Here is a 20,146-nt window from a genome sequence, read left to right as displayed (position 1 = left end):
GCACCGAGCGGGAGGACTAAGATTGAGCCGCATTCTAGGACTCACCTTCCTCTCTATATCCATTGGCGGTACTCTTTTAGCCCGCTTTTCTGCCACTGTCTTGCCCTTTTGGGCTGTCGTAGCCTTTCTCTTTACAGGCATTTCTGAAATACATAATACACGGTTAAGGAAAGAGAAATCCTTATATTATGGCTCTATCGCACGATCTTATGAAGAAAGAAGGTCATTCATTCCTAAAATGCCCGCAACCTCCTGTTTATAAGTGTGGCGTGCAACACACCCATAAACAAGATTCTACTAGACACGGCTCGTAGATACACCCAAGGACAGAACTGCTCTGATACCACTTTTGTCACGACCCAACCGGAGGGCCATGACGGGCACCCGGTGCTAGCCCACCCGGGCACCTCTTATCGTACATTCACATTCACATCTAAGTGAGCCACATAGCTTATTCATAATTTCTATACACCCATAATATTAATCTCTTTGGACAGCAACACATTTATATCATCATCGACAACAATGCCCATATCGATATACACAAGCGGACGAGGCTATCAAAATGATATATAAAATATGAGCCAAAAAGGTTGCAAGACATCTAACCATACACAACTATCTACGAGCCTCTAAGAAGAGTATGCATCATCATATAGGCGGGACAGGACCCCGCCATGCCCATATGTATGTACACAAAAGAATAATACCCAAAGGTTGTAGCTCCGGATGAGACGGAGCTCCTCTATGCAGTCCCTGGATAAGAAATCTATGGACCAAGCCTGTCTCCCTATCCACCTGCGGGCATGACGCAGCGTCCACAAACAAAAGGACGTCAGTACGAATAATGTACTGAGTATGTAAAACATAATCAACATCATAATAGGAGCATAAGAAATAGCGTAAGAAGTAGCATAAGATGGGAGAATCCGGAGGTAATAGAGCCATTTGTTCCTCTATTGGCCATCATCATATTTACTTACTTGCCTTACATAGAGGCCTTCCATTTCCAATGCTTACTCATGCATATATACATACATATACATATTCGTATTCGTATTTATACCGTACCTGTCACGACCCAGCCCCGTGGGCCGCGACTGGTGCCCTATCTGGACACCCAAACAAACTTACGTACCAGATTGACATATCAAAGGTTTGTTCAAACTTAACATACATCATTTTAATCAAATATTGAAAACAAATATCATCTTAAGCGGTCGCCTGTACGGACACATTATATCAAATCCAGTAGGCTGGCGGAATGGACATCGCCCAGATATACACACATGTATAACAAATGGGCCGTTTTGGCCATAATAGTAAACGGGGCCGCATTAAGACGCAGATCATAATCACAAACAAACAAACATGACCCATGACCCACATAGATGACTACAGGCCTCTACAAACCATAACAGAAACATATGACGGGACAGGGCCCTGCCGTACCCCTGAACAAATATATACATATGTAACAAACTAAGATATATACCAAAAGGTAGGCTCCGAAATAAGAGGAACACTCCAAACAGCAGAAGAGGGTGTCCTAAACTGGTGGGTCACCAAACTGTGCTTCTGTACCTGCGGGCATGAAACGCAGCCCCCCGAAGAAAGGGGGTCAGTACGAAATATGTACTGAGTATGCAAAGCAGAAAATACAAAAACAAACCTGAGGCATAAACGAAATAGTAGTACAGAACATAAGTAAAAATCCAACATATCAAAATGTTTACTTTTAAAATATAAGTCATGCATAAGGTACAGAAGAATATGGTCGCCCGCCCGTCAATGGCGCCATAACACAGCATAACACCAGAAGGTTTCAAATCTCCGTATCCCCGTCACATATCACAACACAGCATAACGCCATACACAGCATAACACCAAATATAAGTGGAACCCGACCCTCTTTAGCGAGTAGCTCGGTGAACCATGAACACAGCATAACACCGGAGTATATCAAAGTGCGCACGACAACAGAACCGGCCCGGGAACCGACGAAAGATATAACAGAACGCACGAGCAGAGTCATGAGTAACCATATGCATAAAATCATTATCATAGACTCAAATATAAGTAAATGACCATACTTGAAATTCGAAATGATAATCATACCAAATTCTTTCAAAAGTCGCCCGAATTACATAAAGGAAAGTCGCGGGACCCACGGACGGGTATTGACCCGAGCCGGGCCCGCCTATGGAAAACATACTTATCAAAGCAATCCGAGCCTTTATGTGGAAGATACGGCGTTTCGTAGTTACGGAATTTCTTAAAACAACTTTTTGTACAACATATGGAATTCAATTACTTTGAAGACATAATGGTTCATATTTCATCACATCATACATAAGAGTGCCAAGAAATATATATGGATCATAACGTGCTCGGATTTCGAATTTGGAATTTCCTCGAGGCTCGTGATATAGCCTATTGAAAACTAAGACATGCCAAAAGAAAAAAGGGTTGCGCTTTACATACCTTACGTCGTTCAAGAGCTTAGTCCAGCCAAGAACTTCCACAATTAATATGATAAACCTTATATGCCAAGAAATGATCTTCTTCCACCTTACTTTTCTTCGAAGAAAGTCCGAATTCATTAACACGACAAAATAAAACCAACCTCCGTGCTTGAATTTACAAAAAAAAACTAAGCTGATCCACTGGAACAACATTGCTATTTCTCATTCCTCTTATGAAACCAATATATGTAATTAACGTAAAACGTGGGATCCCAAATATTTGTTGCACTTCATTGCTGCTTCCCAAAGGAGAAAGAGAAATGAAATTCCTGGATCATTCTTGTTTATTACAGAAGGTAGCTAAGATATATATATATATATATATCGATATCTTATCAAAAAAAGATAAGATGGACATGAATTAAATAATATAGGTTTGGTGGTGGATACATATTCATTGTTCTGATAACAATACATATTTCAAGGAAAGTTAGGCACCTTGCACTTAATAAAATATGCTAACAAAAGTTACTTCATGAACAAAGGACACCTAAGCTCCTCTAATATCTCCCCACTAAATAATATGATCATGGTTAATTAATTTCCCACTTCGCTATTGTTTCCACACTAATTGCAATTAATTAGTAAACTGAGTACTAATAAAATCGGGATTAAAAATTCTTGTCTCATATCTCAAAATTAATCTTGTCCTTAAACTTATTTACGAATAATTAAATGTATAAAAATACGGAATGTTATGGAGTCAGATGGAAACTTATCAGAAAAAGATTATTGCTGGCCAAATTTCTTAATTATAAAGAATGAATAAGTAGTGATGATGTCTAATACATGTCCAAAATCCATGTGGTAACGTGGATGATATGCCACCCCACCAATTATTTTAATATAAAAGTAAAATCATAAGATGTAATCTCATACACTAATATTTTAATATTTCTTTGAAATACATAAACTTTCAAAACTTTTGTTATTGAAATATCATATCAACTTAAGACATACAGGTATTTCACAAAAACTAATACATCTAGAAATTATGTTTGTCAAATTATAATCTTTTCTCAACCTAATATCAAGAGTACAAATTTTGTACTATCAATTCTCATAATGGAAAAAAATAACTTTCTATAAGAGAAAATAATTTATATTCTCATAACAAATAAAATCTCATTTATAAATGTCCTCACTCAGCACATATAATCTAAAACGTATTCGAGAAGTAGTAACAGTAATAGCTATAGAAAATCATACTTTTCAAATATTTATTAAAATGAGTTTACTTAAAAAAATACCAAAGGCAAATGAGCTTAAAAATTTAACTGATCTTTTACCCTTTACACGTGCCACTTGTTGGCCAAAATTTTATAGTATTCACGCCTAGGCTGCCACAATAGCACTTTGTGCATGCCACAATTGAAGATACGACCCACTCCATAATAATATAGTGTAATAGGATTACACATAAGGCCCACTTCATGCTTACTATACATATAATTCTCAAAACGTGTCCTAGGTCTAAGTAAAAATAATAATTTGTGTCTATATGTAATAGGATGCCACATAGACCTTCACTTGTCCACTTTGTTTCCCAACATGATTAGATGTTAATATCTTGTCCCCAATTTACTTAAATATCAACCACTTTTAACATAATTTATATACTCATTATCATAATTATGTGGTAGAATTTTAGTCCATAGCCTCTTTGTACATGCACCGAGTATTATTCTCAATCACCGTCGTTACATTTGTTAAGTCCTAATTTATTTCCGCACTCCACTTCTTGTATATACTGAATTCTTAATTTTCCTGCTTCAATATGACTAAATTCTCCAGGTTTGGGTAAATGTGCTCATGTTGGACGGTTAAATTTCCTGATCCAAAATTCAGGATATTATGGCTTGGATCGTATTTTATTCAAATAAATTTTCAAACCTCGACGAAACTTATTTTCTTCGATTTGTTTAACCTCAAATCCTTACGGTACATGCGTACCGTCACTTTAACCACCTATAAGCTTGGGGGATAACCTCGTGTCCGTTACTAATATCATTTAACTCGCACGCTTTCCGATGTACGAAAATACAGGATATAACAGTACCCGACCACAAAGGTTTGGTGAATCACATACCCGGCCATGACAAGGCTCGGTGATTATACATACCTGGCCCTACCAAGGTTCAGTGTTATCCGTACCCAACTGCAGAGGTACGTGCGCGATAGGTATCATACCCGGCCTTATAAGCTCAGTGTTCCATAATAGTCATACATACTTAGACACGTATACATAAAATTCCATAAGTATCATCAACATCATTGCCATCATCGTTTTCGTTACATCTATCCTTAGAGAATCTACTATCATATAAAGGAGATACTAGAATCGTGAAAGTATCGAGAATCGTGAGCTTTGGTAATCTTAGATATAGAGTCATTTGGAAGACATTATGGAACTCATGAAAAGATATATATAACAAAGGAACCATGCCTTAATGAAAGAAGGGTTAGCCTTACATACTTCTTTGTCTTCTTAACTACTTAACGTTCACCGTCGAAGCTTGAACAATCTACATTAGAAGGATTCATACAATGGTTAAGCCTTAATGATACTCTTAAATTCAAACTAGAATAATTCACGATCTAATAAAAATTGGGCGCCATTTCCCCTATTTCGTCAACTTCCATCATTTTACAAAACAACTCCTAAACATCCATAATAACACCCACAATATCATAATCAAATGATCACGTTCCACTAAGCCTTCAAAATTCATCCTTGTTTTCAACTTATACTCATAACTTCACACTCAACCTTAGCACATTTCCATACAATGCTTCCTCATCACTATTACTACCTTCCATAACAAGATTATATCCATATTATACTAAAGATCATGACTCAAGTTAGCTTACTACTCAAAAACATCATAAAAGTTACATTTAACCCTCATTTTCTACTTTCTTCTTCTACCCAAGTTCTTCAACAACCAAGCATCTATGATGACATGAAATAATCATGAAAACTAACTTTTTATCTCATGGGAATAAGCTTTGGAGCAGCTATCAACTTATGTGAAAACCCTAGCCTCAATACCTAAGAATTCCTTGTAGCCTACTAACCCTAGTAAGACTTCTAACACATGGGTATCTTGATTCTTGCCTCTTGATCTTTGTTTTCTCTTGGATTGGGATGGCATAGGCTTGGAGAAAGGTTTTGAGCTCTCAAGACTTGTGGAAGATGAAAAAATGAAATAAATGAACAAAGGCCATCTATTTACACAAAACATAAAAATTCAGCCCGATGGACTTATACGGACCACTTATACGGTCCGTATAATATTATATAGTCTGTCTAAGTGGACCGTATAACACCACCATGGGAAAGTCCCTTTCTGAAATAGGTCAAGTCATACGGACCGTATAAGTGGTCGTATAACACCTCCAAGAAAATGACCCTTTATTTGAAGGTCATGTTATACGGACCCTCCTTATACGGACCGTATAAAGTTATACGGACCGTATAAGTGGTCGTATAACTCCCAGTTATGCGAAACTTTCTCGCGTTGATTCGTTTGACTTCCAATCCTCGTGGAACCTTCTTGGCACTTACATAATACTTCATTAACCATACAATAGGCCCTATAGCAGCCCCTTAAGACATCACAAAATAATTATTAGCTCAAAGATAGCGAAAACCCTTTCGAACACGACTTACATTTCACTTCCTTCAATAAAGTAAATTTCACATGTTCATACAAATTCAAAAGCTTATGGTAAGCACTTTAAGCTATCTAATACTCTCCTTAATCTCATAAGAACTTCATGTTCACCTTAAGCTCGCATTGGTTTACTTTCAAGGCAACAAATCCAGAAATTTCCGAGATGTAACATGATTTGCATGAAATTGTAGCAAGGCTGAGAGATTCAACAACTAACAAGAACATATACAGGGACATTGGATCGCATTGCCGCACTCCTCTGGGTGGAACAATATTTCCAAACTGATTACCACCATAATTAATTTGGTAATACAACATAGTAACCATGTGAAGGACTTTTCGCACCCAGTCACCATCAAATCCCAACTTAAGCATTATATTTTCTAACGAAATCCCACTCTACCTCTCACCCAATCACCATCAAATCTCAACTTGAGCATTATATTTCTAAGGAAATTCCACTCTACCCTGTCATACGTTTTGCTCATATCGGTCTAAGCCAACTTGCTCCTGAGTCTTCTGCTTTAATAATGCATAATTTCAGAATAAGAACAGGTGAGAAAAAAAAATAATGCATAATTTCAGAGTCGATCATAGCATTCTCTGTGATATATCGTTTGGGAATAAAAGCACTATGAGCTTCTGAGATTATGGCTTACCTGCAATGCTTCCCTGCCTGCAATGCTTCATACGATTTGCTAATACCTTACTTGTTATGCAATGAATAACATTACATAACGAGATAGATCGTAAATCAGAGTACAATACATTATAAGCGACAAATAAATGAGATACAATTGGAGTTTTAGGTGTGATCTTTGTCCCATGTAGATGACCCTGAGGCGCATGAAATTGTAGCAAGGCTGAGAGATTCAGCAACTAACAAGAACAAATACGGGGACATTGGATCGCAATGCCACACTCCTCTGGTTTGAACAATATTTCCAAACTGATTACCACCATAATTAATTTGGTAATACAACATAGTAACCATGTGAAGGACTTTTCGCACCTAGTCACCATCAAATTCCAACTTAAGCATTATATTTCTAAGGAAATCCCACTCTACCCCGCACCCAGTCACCATCAAATCTCAACTTAAGCACTATATTTCTAAGGAAATCCCACTCTACCCTGTCTTACGTTTTGGTCATATCGGTCTTTAAAGTGGCACAGCCAACTTTCTCTTGAGTCTTCCGCTTTAATAATGCATAATTTCGGAATAAGAACAAGTGAGAAAAAAATAATGCATAATTTCAAAGTCGATCATAGCATTCTCTGTGATATATCGCTTGGGAATAAAAGCACTTTGAGCTTCTGAGACTATGTGTCACGCCCCGAACCATGGCCTGAGAGTAACACGACACTCGGGCCTTGCTTGCATGTGTCCGAGCGAACCTCATGGCTTGCTTGTCAACATGGGCATCAAAACAACATAATCTATATGATGCAATTTTAATGAATCAAGAAAATGTAATTTGCGGAATAAAGTCTTGAAATTTGCTCATAGCATGAAATATCATGAAAACGTAATAGTCTGCAAACATGAAAGCACAACTGACTCTGTGAACTAACATCTGTCTATGAAACCTCTAAAACATGTCTGAATACTAACTATCAGGACATGACTCTGGACTACCATAAACTGAATACTAATCCAGACTCTATGTTGAACCCCGAGAGGAGTGGGGCTCACCAATAAGCTGATAACTAAAGTGATCCTACTGTGCAGATGTATGCTCCTGAAAATCGGTATCTGCACCGTGAAGTGCAGGCCCCGGGCAAAAGGGACGTTAGTACATGGTGAATAGTACTAGTATGTAAAACCTGCTGAAATGAAGAACATGGCACAGTATAGGTATAGGACATGAAATTCAATTACTTTGAAGACATAATGGTTCATATTTCATCACATCATACATAAGAGTGCCAAGAAATATATATGGATCATAATGTGCTCGGATTTCGAATTTGGAATTTCCTCGAGGCTCGTGATATAGCCTATTGAAAACTAAGACATGCCAAAAGAAAAAAGGGTTGCGCTTTACATACCTTACGTCGTTCAAGAGCTTAGTCCAGCCAAGAACTTCCACAATTAATATGATAAACCTTATATGCCAAGAAATGATCTTCTTCCACCTTACTTTTCTTCGAAGAAAGTCCGAATTCATTAACACGACAAAATAAAACCAACCTCCGTGCTTGAATTTACAAAAAAAAACTAAGCTGATCCACTGGAACAACATTGCTATTTCTCATTCCTCTTATGAAACCAATATATGTAATTAACGTAAAACGTGGGATCCCAAATATTTGTTGCACTTCATTGCTGCTTCCCAAAGGAGAAAGAGAAAAGAAATTCCTGGATCATTCTTGTTTATTACAGAAGGTAGCTAAGATATATATATATATATATATCGATATCTTATCAAAAAAAGATAAGATGGACATGAATTAAATAATATAGGTTTGGTGGTGGATACATATTCATTGTTCTGATAACAATACATATTTCAAGGAAAGTTAGGCACCTTGCACTTAATAAAATATGCTAACAAAAGTTACTTCATGAACAAAGGACACCTAAGCTCCTCTAATATCTCCCCACTAAAAATAAATGAGATACAATTGGAGTTTTAGGTGTGATCTTTGTCCCATGGAGATGACCCTGACGTGCATGAAATTGTAGCAAGGCTGAGAGATTCAGCAACTAACAAGAACAGATACGGGGACATTGGATAGCACTGCTGCACTCCTTTGGGTGGAACAATATTTCCAAATTAATTACCACCATAATTAATTTGGTAATACAACGTAGTAACCATGTGAAGGACTTTTCGCACCCAGTCACCATCAAATCCCAACTTAAGCATTATATTTCTAAGGAAATCCCACTCTACCCTGTCATACGTTTTGCTCATATCGGTCTTTAAAGCGGCTAAACCAACTTTCTCTTGAGTCTTCCACTTTAATAATGCATAATTTCGAAATAAGAACAAGTGAGAAAAAAATAATAATGCATAATATCAAAGTCTATCATAGCATTCTCTGTGATATATCACTTGGATAAAAGCACTTTGAGCTACTGAGATTATGGCCTGCCTGCAATGCTTCATACGATTTGCTAATACCTTACTTGTTATGCAATGAATAACATTACAGAACGAGATAGGTCGCAAATTAGAGACTAACTTAGGATTTTTCTTCTTTGGTATTAAAATAATATTTGTCAAATTACCTCATGACGCTGGCAAATTATCATTCACACAACGGAGAACCACTTTTGAGACTTCCTTTCCAACTATATGCCAGAAATGTCGAAAGAACGTAGGATTCAAATAATCAGGGCCTGGTGCTTTAAATCATTTTTTTTTTAAATGTGATATGGCATGCCAATTAGGAGAAAAGAAGAATTTTATGTGTCTAGTATTTGTTGAGGAATAGTAATAGTTAAGTAATATTCTAGTCCTAAAAGAAACATAAGTGATATTCTAATCCTCATTTAAACATCGCCGCGTAAACTAAATGGGAGGGAGTATTATTTTCCAATTCCTTTGCTTCTCTTTTCTCATCAAATGGTGAAAATAGGTAGGTTAGGTTCTTAGGGAGATAACAATAAATAATATGTTGGACTTTCCTATAATAGAAAAATACTAGGAAAATTGTGGGTTCCTTCGTATAATTTGGTCACCACTTACCTGAAAAAGTGATTGCATTTTATACCTTTGGTTTAAGTTTACTTACCGCACACCGTCCACTATACGTTTCTCTCAATTTTCTTTTGAAATTTTTTAAAAATACTTTTCGAAAATTTTATAAAGAACGTAGCTACAATTAATTGTATCAGCAAACGAGCTGTATCAACTGAAAATCGCACGAAAAAGTTGTATCAAAACATACTGTATCAGCGTTGATAGCTACGTTTTATAAATACAGTAGCTACGATTCATAATTTTTTAATATTATAGCTACATTTTGTAAATAGAGTTTAAATATTTGCACATAGCGTAACTTTTTTCTTTTTCTTTTCCATTTGTATTTTCCTTCGTCTTCATTCTATCCAATCCACTTGTCCTTCATCACCTAACACACACACAAGCTGCACAACACCCCCCCCCCTGTCCTACCCCACCCCCCTGTCTCGTCCTTTATCAACTTATGATTCTCTCTCACTCCCTCTGTCATTGCATCTTTCCATCTTCCTCTTCCTCCAATAGAAAACCTCTTTTGACAATCATTACTTTAACCACCACCATTATTAGTAATGATCTCTTCCTTTCTCTCAGTCTCTTCAAGAAATGTAAAATCCTCATCTGGACAGTTTTAATTACACGAAACACAACTCTCTGTCTTTAAAAAATATATACATGCAGAAAGACCCATCCAGTCAGCTTTCTTGCTCTAGAAATTCGTGTATTTTTTTCTACATATAAAAACTTTCTTTCTCCCTCATCATCATGCAACTGGACTTCCTTTAAGAAAAAAAATATCTGTTTGTCTGTCTGTCTCTGTGTTGAGGATATTTTGATAGAGAAAAGTAAAGGGTGTGTATTTGTAAGGGAAGAAGAGATGTTGGATCTGAATGTATCAGCAGTTTCAGTGAACTCAAATTGCCATGAAAGTGACCCCCACAACAACAACACCCTTTTCTTGAAAGATGATTCTGGTACATCCAACACAGCTTCCTCCTCCATCGAAGACTCAAACAGCTCATCCCATCATCACCATTCTCTTTCAACACTTAATTTCTCCATACTGAAGAGCGATCGTGCTGACATGGAGATTGAAGTAGATGAGAGTAGTGGTGATAACAATATGCTGACGAGGCAGCTCTTTCGGGAATCGCAGGGACCGAGGAATATTCATCAGGGTCAATGGCTGAACTTGTCTGTGCCGGAGTCCGGTGGAGGGGCAGAAATGGGAATTTACAAACCGCCGGTGAATCAGCCAGTGAAGAAAAGCAGACGTGGGCCCAGGTCACGTAGCTCACAGTATCGTGGTGTCACATTTTATCGGCGAACTGGAAGATGGGAATCCCACATCTGGTACGTCTACAATCTACATATTCACCTTGGAACTTGGAAGTATTCACTAAACATATTAATTAGTTGATAGATTAAGATAAAAGTACATAATTGATTAATTATAATTAAGTGATAAAACCCATCTCATATAGTTGTAGCGTTGGTCAATGTAAGTGGACGTTTGGACATAAGAATTGTAAATTTGGAAAAAAGTATTGTCTCTCAACTTATGTGATATTGTTGACTTGACACAAAGTTTAAGGAGAAGAGGAAGATATTTTAAATTTGTGGCCTCAAATAAACCTTATACATTTATGTAGATATAAATCATTTCATTGAGGTTAAAATGAGAATTTTAAAGTTTAAATTGCTTTTCTTTTTTGGGACAGACTAAAAACAAGAGTGTGTTACATAAATTGAGATAGGAGTAATACTGAATTTGTTTTAAGGTTGAAAATGATATTTGGACATAATACAAATTGGAGCTATTTTTGGATTTTGGAGTAAAAAAAGTGAAAACAGTTTTTAGAGTTTTTCTAATTTCGGAAAACTTTAAATTCTAGAAAATTGTGACAATTCTATGTCCAAACAGTTTTCCGGAATAATATTCTTAAAAAAAAAAAAAAACTATCGATGGCCAAACGGGCCCTTAAGTATTTTCGGTGCTGGCACATACATATCTAACTACAGGCCTATGCAATAGTGATGCCTGCGAGTCCTTGTTTTCTGCTCATCCATGTGAGTGTGCATGTAATTTATGCACGGGATTAGTCAAAATTTGTAAAGTAGCATAAAAATAGACCATAGCTTCCAACCATCTTGATATAGTAAGGTACAAAAAGTGAAGCACAAAGTCCAACTTGATCTGATGTACCTCAGTATTTATTTGTTTTTCTAAAAATCTATTGAAATGCTTAATTTTATGCTAAGATGAAGCGTATATGTTCTTTGTGGTATTCTCGTTATCTCTTTACATAATTATTCATTGTGTTTTATATTCTATGTGCAGGGATTGTGGGAAACAAGTGTATTTGGGTAAGCATCTATTGATGCTTAAAGTCAATTGAAGACAGTTTTGCATTTTGTTACTAGTTTGTATAAAGGATTAAACCATTCATCGTTTGTTCATTTTTCAGGAGGATTTGATACAGCTCACGTTGCAGCTATGTAAGATTTTATTCTCCGACCTGCAGCTAGCAATCAATTTTGTTATGTTTCATCTTTTTGAACTAGATCTAAATGTTTTCTTTTGAATAATTTAGGGCGTATGATCGAGCTGCAATTAAGTTTCGGGGAGTTGATGCTGACATCAATTTCAATATAACTGATTATGAAGAAGATATGAAGCAGGTAGAATAACGCGGTGGAATGCTACTAATAATTGTGGATATCATTAGAAATAGTACTTAATTTTGAATATTGGCCTCTAATAAATTGATCTGTAGATGAAGAACTTGTCAAAAGAAGAATTTGTTCATATCCTCCGTCGACAAAGTACTGGATTCTCTAGGGGAAGTTCAAAATACAGAGGTGTAACCTTGCACAAATGTGGTCGCTGGGAGGCTCGGATGGGTCAATTCCTTGGGAAAACGTAAGGATATCCCAAAACTAGCGGTTTCATAATATCGTTGTATGTATTATGCTTTTATAATTTGTTTGTAGTGAAGCTTTATATCCGGTGGTTAAGTTGCTTTTTGTTTCAAATTTCTTGTCTAGATCACAAACTCATGGCGGTAGTTAATTATATTGGAAAGGTGATAGGTCTCTAGTTTGTATATTGCTCCTAATAGATTACAGTGCTTGGTTGCTGGTATGTATATCTTGGGTTATTCGACAGCGAAGTCGAAGCTGCAAGGTCCTTGTGATCATGAATACATACCCTTTTGAGACTGAATGTCTCCCCTTTAGTAATCTCACTTTCTCACTTGTGGTGCAGGGCTTATGACAAAGCTTCCATCAAATGTAATGGAAGGGAAGCAGTTACCAACTTTGAGCCTAGCACGTATGAACGGGAAATAAAGGAGGATAATAAAGATGGTGATATATCCATCTAACCTTATCTCTTGTACATCTTTCTTGCAACTGGTGACATTGTGGAAACCTGCAGAATATAATAAGTTATCTGAACATGGATGTAGGTAGTGGTGAGAATCTTGATCTGAACCTCTGGATTTCTCCACCTTTGGAGGGGCTAATGCGCGATGAAATTGGTAGAAATGTGCACTTCAATTTTGGAAAACGATTCGAGGTATTTTCTGATGCAAATACTTAAACAACTTGCAGTTTCAGTGTGACCTCCAGTATCGCATATTGTGTTCTCTCTCTCTCTCTCTCTCTCTCTCTCGTATTTGGATTAGAGACTTTCAAGGACTTTATAGCTTATCTATTTTCTCCTTAGAACATTCTCCGTGGCTTGAGCCTTTTGGCACTCCGCAAAATACTTTTGAATATACATCAACCAGTCTACTTCACATGTTTTAATTAGTTCTATGTTCACTCTATAGCATGACTTTTTCTTTTTTGTCAAATCTTCTTCATTTTTCTTTTTAATTTTTTGATTAACTCTTCTTTTGTCAACTTACAGATTGAAAGCTCCTCTACTGTTCCACAAGGTCCACCAACAGCGTCTAAGCTTTCCATATTGACTGGCATGTATCCTGATTTTTCTCCCCACAGTACGGTAAGTATCGTGTTGTACTCGGACATATACGTGAATTCTATGTTATAATGTCAAGTTTAACCATTTACATGAAATAACAGACCAGGCAATGCTGATTGTCTTTTGCCGTCTGCTAAATTAAAACTTTGAAAGAATGGAGAAGCAGTGTTGTTAACTTACCACTTGTATAATAATAGAAATGTACTCGACTAGCGGTAACAATGGCACTTGTTCTCAATTTTTACTAACAAGCGTTTGTAGCTATCTATACCAGCAAGTGAAGTGTAAATAAAAGTCTGATTATTTCACAAGTGTCATTGTTACCGCTAATGGAGTACACTTTTAATGGCCTCTTTCCAAAACAAAGCATTTATTGGCCTCATTGCTTCATCATAAGTTTTAGGGTCTCTCTCCATTAAGTAGATAGACACTAATTCATCATTTAAAATATCAATATCACAATTCTCAGTCAAGAAAGCAGTAATAAAATCAGGACCAAAACTAATCTTAATTCTACGTCTTTTACTTCTTCTAAGTTTAATTTCATGCTCATTATCAACAACATTAGAAGAAGGCACAAAATGAGAATTAACAAACATAGATGTAGAAGCATTATTTTGCACATCACTAGGCACATTATTTTTCAAAGGAAAAACATGCTCAAAAAATTCTGTATCTCTAGATTCATAACTAGAATAGTCATTCAAAGACATAAATCTATAAGCAATACTATTTTCAGAATAACCAGTAAAAACAATGTCAAAAGTCTTAGATCCTACATTCACCCGTTTGAAATCAGGCAGATCAACCTTAGCCAAACACCCTCACACTTTCAGAAATTTCAAGCTAGGGGAAAACCCTTTCCACAACTCATTTGGAGTCTTGTCTAACTTTTTATGAGGGGCTTTATTAAGAATATAATATGCAGACAAAATAGCTTCCCCCTACATGTTTTCAAACAAACTTGAACTTAAAAGCATAGAATTCATCATTTCCTTAAGGGTTCGGTTTTTGCGTTCAGCTACATAGAATTCATCATTTCCTTAAGGGTTTTGGTTTTTGCGTTCAACTACACCATTTTGTTGGGGAGTATAGGGAGCACTAACCACATGTATAATACCATTTTTCTCACAAAAAGCCTCTAGAGTATTAGTACTATATTCACCGCCTCTATCAGATCTAAGTCTCTTGATTTTCCTATCTAATTGATTTTCCACATCTGCTTTGAATTTCAAAAGCATGCTTTTAGCCTTATCTTTAGACTTAAGAAGATATACCCTCCAGAAAAGTCATCAACAAAAGTAATGTAATACTTCTTTCCGCCTTTACTAACAGTATTCTTGAAATCAGCTAAGTCTAAATGTACTAGTTCAAGCAATTCTGTCTTTCTACTAGCAACAGGTTTAAATGGTTTCTTAGCATTTTTTGCTTCTACACATATAGGGCACTTAGAAAATTCATCAGCTTTTATCGCAGGGATTAATTCCATTTTTCTAAGTCTTTAAATAGAAACAATTTTAACATGATCCAAGCCACCATATCATAAATCAATAGACTCAGCAATATAAGCAGAACTGGAAACATTTGCATCATTGATAATCTCTTGAACAATGTTCAGTACAAATAAACCCCCCACTAAGACACCCCTTCCCAACAAAGTCTCCTCCACGAGAAATAATTATTTTATAGTTTAAGGCAAGTGCTCTAGATACTAAGTTTTTACGAAGGGAGGGTACTTTCAAAACATTGTTCAAGGCTTTGTTTTTCCAGATGTTAAGTAGAATTTTTCCTTTACCCATAACCATGTAGACACACTCTCCATCTAAATGTACTAGTTCAAGCAATTCTGTCTTTCTACTAGCAACAGGTTTAAATGGTTTCTTAGCATTTTTTGCTTCTACACATACAGGGCACTTAGAAAATTCATCAATTTTTATCGCAGGGATTAATTCCATTTTTCTAAGTCTTTAAATAGAAGCAATTTTAACATGACCTAAGCCACCATGTCATAAATCAATAGACTCAGCAATATAAGCAGAACTGGAAACATTTGCATCATTGATAATCTCTTGAACAATGTTCAGTACAGATAAACCCCCACTAAGACATCCATTCCCAACAAAGTCTCCTCCACGAGAAATAATTATTTTATAGTTTAAGGCAAGTGCTCTAGATACTAAGTTTTTACGAAGGGAGGGTACTTTCAAAACATTGTTCAAGGCTTTGTTTTTCCAGATGTTAAGTAGAATTTTTCCTTTACCCATAACCATGTAGACACACTCTCCATCTAAATGTACTAGTTCAAGCAATTCTGTCTTTCTACTAGCAACAGGTTTAAATGGTTTCTTAGCAGTTTTTGCTTCTACACATACAGGGCACTTAGAAAATTCATCAATTTTTATCGCAGGGATTAATTCCATTTTTCTAAGTCTTTAAATAGAAGCAATTTTAACATGACCTAAGCCACCATGTCATAAATCAATAGACTCAGCAATATAAGCAGAACTGGAAACATTTGCATCATTGATAATCTCTTGAACAATGTTCAGTACAGATAAACCCCCACTAAGACATCCATTCCCAACAAAGTCTCCTCCACGAGAAATAATTATTTTATAGTTTAAGGCAAGTGCTCTAGATACTAAGTTTTTACGAAGGGAGGGTACTTTCAAAACATTGTTCAAGGCTTTGTTTTTCCAGATGTTAAGTAGAATTTTTCCTTTACCCATAACCATGTAGACACACTCTCCATCTAAATGTACTAGTTCAAGCAATTCTGTCTTTCTACTAGCAACAGGTTTAAATGGTTTCTTAGCAGTTTTTGCTTCTACACATACAGGGCACTTAGAAAATTCATCAATTTTTATCGCAGGGATTAATTCCATTTTTCTAAGTCTTTAAATAGAAGCAATTTTAACATGACCTAAGCCACCATGTCATAAATCAATAGACTCAGCAATATAAGCAGAACTGGAAACATTTGCATCATTGATAATCTCTTGAACAATGTTCAGTACAGATAAACCCCCACTAAGACATCCATTCCCAACAAAGTCTCCTCCACGAGAAATAATTATTTTATAGTTTAAGGCCTGCTTTGCTGAGAAGTGCTCTATAAACTAAGTTTCTACGAAGGGAGGGTACTTTTAAAACATTGTTCAAGGCTTTGTTTTTCCAGATGTTAAGTAAATTTTTTCCTTTACCCATAACCATGTAGACACACTCGCCATCAGTGGACTTTTCAAAGTTATGGAACAACTCCTTCACACTCGCCAGTGGACTCCTCAAAGTTATGGAACAACTCCTTCACACTCGCCATCAGTGGACTCTTCAAAGTTATGGAACAACTCCTTATTAGCACAGAGATGCCTTGTAGCACCCGTGTCCAGCACCCAATCAGTCTTGTTAGCCACCAGATTCACCTCAACGACCACGACAACAATAACTTCATCAGATGTTAAGTAGAATTTTTCCTTTACCCATAACCATGTAGACACACTCGCCATCATTGGACTCTTCAAAGTTATGGAACAACTCCTTATTAGCACCGAGATGCCTTGAAGCACCTGTGTCCAGCGCCCAATCAGTCTTGTTAGCCACCAGATTCACCATGTCATAAATCAATAGACTCAGCAATATAAGCAGAACTGGAAACATTTGCATCATTGATAATCTCTTGAACAATGTTCAGTACAGATAAACCCCCACTAAGACATCCATTCCCAACAAAGTCTCCTCCACGAGAAATAATTATTTTATAGTTTAAGGCCTGCTTTGCTGAGAAGTGCTCTATAAACTAAGTTTCTACGAAGGGAGGGTACTTTTAAAACATTGTTCAAGGCTTTGTTTTTCCAGATGTTAAGTAAATTTTTTCCTTTACCCATAACCATGTAGACACACTCGCCATCAGTGGACTTTTCAAAGTTATGGAACAACTCCTTCACACTCGCCAGTGGACTCCTCAAAGTTATGGAACAACTCCTTCACACTCGCCATCAGTGGACTCTTCAAAGTTATGGAACAACTCCTTATTAGCACAGAGATGCCTTGTAGCACCCGTGTCCAGCACCCAATCAGTCTTGTTAGCCACCAGATTCACCTCAACGACCACGACAACAATAACTTCATCAGATGTTAAGTAGAATTTTTCCTTTACCCATAACCATGTAGACACACTCGCCATCATTGGACTCTGCAAAGTTATGGAACAACTCCTTATTAGCACCGAGATGCCTTGAAGCACCTGTGTCCAGCGCCCAATCAGTCTTGTTAGCCACCAGATTCACCTCAACGACCACAACAACAATAACTTCATTCCCCTCAGCAAGATTTGCTTGGTTAGCACCTTGTCCTCCCTATGCTGGATCAACCTTAGCCATCTCTTGTTCTAGCCCATTTACTAACCCAACAACACACAATTCAATATAAGGAGGAAGGAAAGACTTTCCACCACCTATGAGGGACATTTGCACTTCATATAGGAGAAACGATAAGTAAGAAAAAGAACCCACAAAGAAACTTTGGCTTCGCATTACCAATAAAGAATTGACTAGAATAGCAATACATAACTCTCACAGCACACATTATCTTACCATCCCCCCCCCCCCCCCCCCCCCCCAACCACCCAACAACATTTCGTCTTTAAATTTACCATTCCACCAGCATAAAATTTCAAAGCTGCTCTAGCCCAGACATAGCTAATAGTCATATTTATGTTATTATGGTCAGAAGCTTTGAGGGCACTGTGTAATCCTCCCCCCCTTTTTTTTTGAGGAAGTACCAACTATCACATGGCTATCTCCATTAAAATCAAATCCATGACAATCATCTTCAGAACTGAATCAAGAATATTTTTTCTGTTAAGGGGTTACGCCGTATAGATGATTGAAATGGATTTGATTTTTATGGAGATAACCACATGTTATTTCTGGTTCAGTATTGCAATTTTTCTGCTGGAGATACTTCGAATGAATATTTGTTTCATCATGCTTTCATATAACAATTGCTTTTTTTATTTGAACCAAACATGATGGATATATTTCTTATTGTTAACAGGAAGGAGCAATGACGAAGGCTGAAGCAGCAAGTTCGTCTCCAGGATTCCCAAATTGGGCTTGGAAAATACATAGCCAGGGTGTGGTCATTCCAGTGCCAGTGTTTTCTTCTACTGCAGCATCATCAGGATTCTCTACCGCTACCACTCTGTATCAAAATTCCCTCCTACCGCCAAGCAACCAACTACATACAAACTCAACTTTCCAACAACACCCTCCAGTGACCCTTAACATCAGTTAAAGAGGGACTGCGACGACCACCTAAAGAAGTCGAATTACATCATCAGTCAAGTGGCAGATAGATAAAGGCTGTCACTGAACTGTGAGATTCTGTTTTCGTTGTGTGCATCATACCTATAGCAGCAACAAGTGTAGATTGTATAGCACATGATGATGTATAGGATGGTATAATAAAACTTAAAAGACTTGCTACAATATAGCTACATTAAACTTGACCGTTCTCTCCTAGAGAGTGTTTCTTAACCAGACGGTATTCTGTTTGTAAAAACAAAATTCTGAAAGGACTTGTGCTGTTAGAATTTTGCCTTGATCTGATCAGATTTTAGTTTGGATATGAGACTTGAACAGTAAACCAACGACTCCATTATTTTTGTCTCCTTCTAATATAAACTGTAACTTTACCATGCAAATTGGATATTTGCTCCTACTCCTATTTGTCACACCCCTTTTTTTCCCCAAAAAATTAAATTAATTTATATTTACTTTATTGAAAAGGGTTTTTCCAATTAAAGTGACGTTTTGAAAAGAAATTATTTTATTTATTTACAGAGTCACCACTTGGAATTGGGTTTTGGTGTTCCAAGTCACTTTATTGAATCCCTAATCAAAAGAAAATGACTCTTTATTTTTTGTCTACGAAAACAATAGTCCGGGTAAGGAATTTTGTTTACCGGGGAGAAGGTATTAGGCATTACCCGAGTCCCGTGGTTCTAGCACGGTCACTTTTATTGACTAATATTCGGCTTAAATTAATCTCGGATAAAATCATGCTTACCTAAACTCTTAACTACGTTTGCCCAATTTATTCGATTAAAAATGTGACTGATATTTTCCAGCCTAGGAACGTAACCGCTCAAAAATCCATTTTATTTATAAGAATCGACCAAGGGGCGTATCTGCACACATGGTCAACATATATCGAACACACCTAAATCTAAATAAAGCTAAAGTAAACTCGGACTTACAT

At 36.7% G+C, this 20,146-nt stretch overlaps 1 protein-coding gene across 1 annotated transcript; it reads left to right on the top strand.

Moving 5' to 3' along the window:
- The first annotated feature begins 10,376 nt into the window (after nt 1-10,376).
- Nucleotides 10,377-19,531, top strand: LOC132614804 (ethylene-responsive transcription factor RAP2-7-like). Its single transcript, XM_060329349.1, has 9 exons — nt 10,377-11,247; nt 12,236-12,261; nt 12,363-12,393; nt 12,489-12,576; nt 12,672-12,817; nt 13,163-13,263; nt 13,365-13,474; nt 13,811-13,906; nt 18,941-19,531. The coding sequence occupies exons 1-9, from the start codon at nt 10,772-10,774 to the stop codon at nt 19,178-19,180; spliced, it is 1,314 nt and encodes a 437-aa protein (XP_060185332.1). The 5' UTR covers nt 10,377-10,771; the 3' UTR covers nt 19,181-19,531.
- The last annotated feature ends 615 nt before the right edge of the window (nt 19,532-20,146 follow it).

Source organism: Lycium barbarum, chromosome 10 (genome assembly GCF_019175385.1).
Source record: "Lycium barbarum isolate Lr01 chromosome 10, ASM1917538v2, whole genome shotgun sequence".
Taxonomy (NCBI): Eukaryota; Viridiplantae; Streptophyta; class Magnoliopsida; order Solanales; family Solanaceae; genus Lycium; species Lycium barbarum.
The sequence above is the reverse complement of the archived record's forward strand: the minus strand, read 5'-3'. Positions and strand labels throughout refer to the sequence as shown.

Coding starts and splice junctions, on each gene's coding strand:
- LOC132614804 (XM_060329349.1), top strand. CDS start 10,772: ATGTTGGATCTGAATGTATCAGCAGTTTCAGTGAACTCAAATTGCCAT. Junction 13,475..13,810: donor ATTTTGGAAAACGATTCGAG/GTATTTTCTGAT, acceptor GTCAACTTACAG/ATTGAAAGCTCCTCTACTGT. Junction 13,907..18,940: donor ATTTTTCTCCCCACAGTACG/GTAAGTATCGTG, acceptor TATTGTTAACAG/GAAGGAGCAATGACGAAGGC.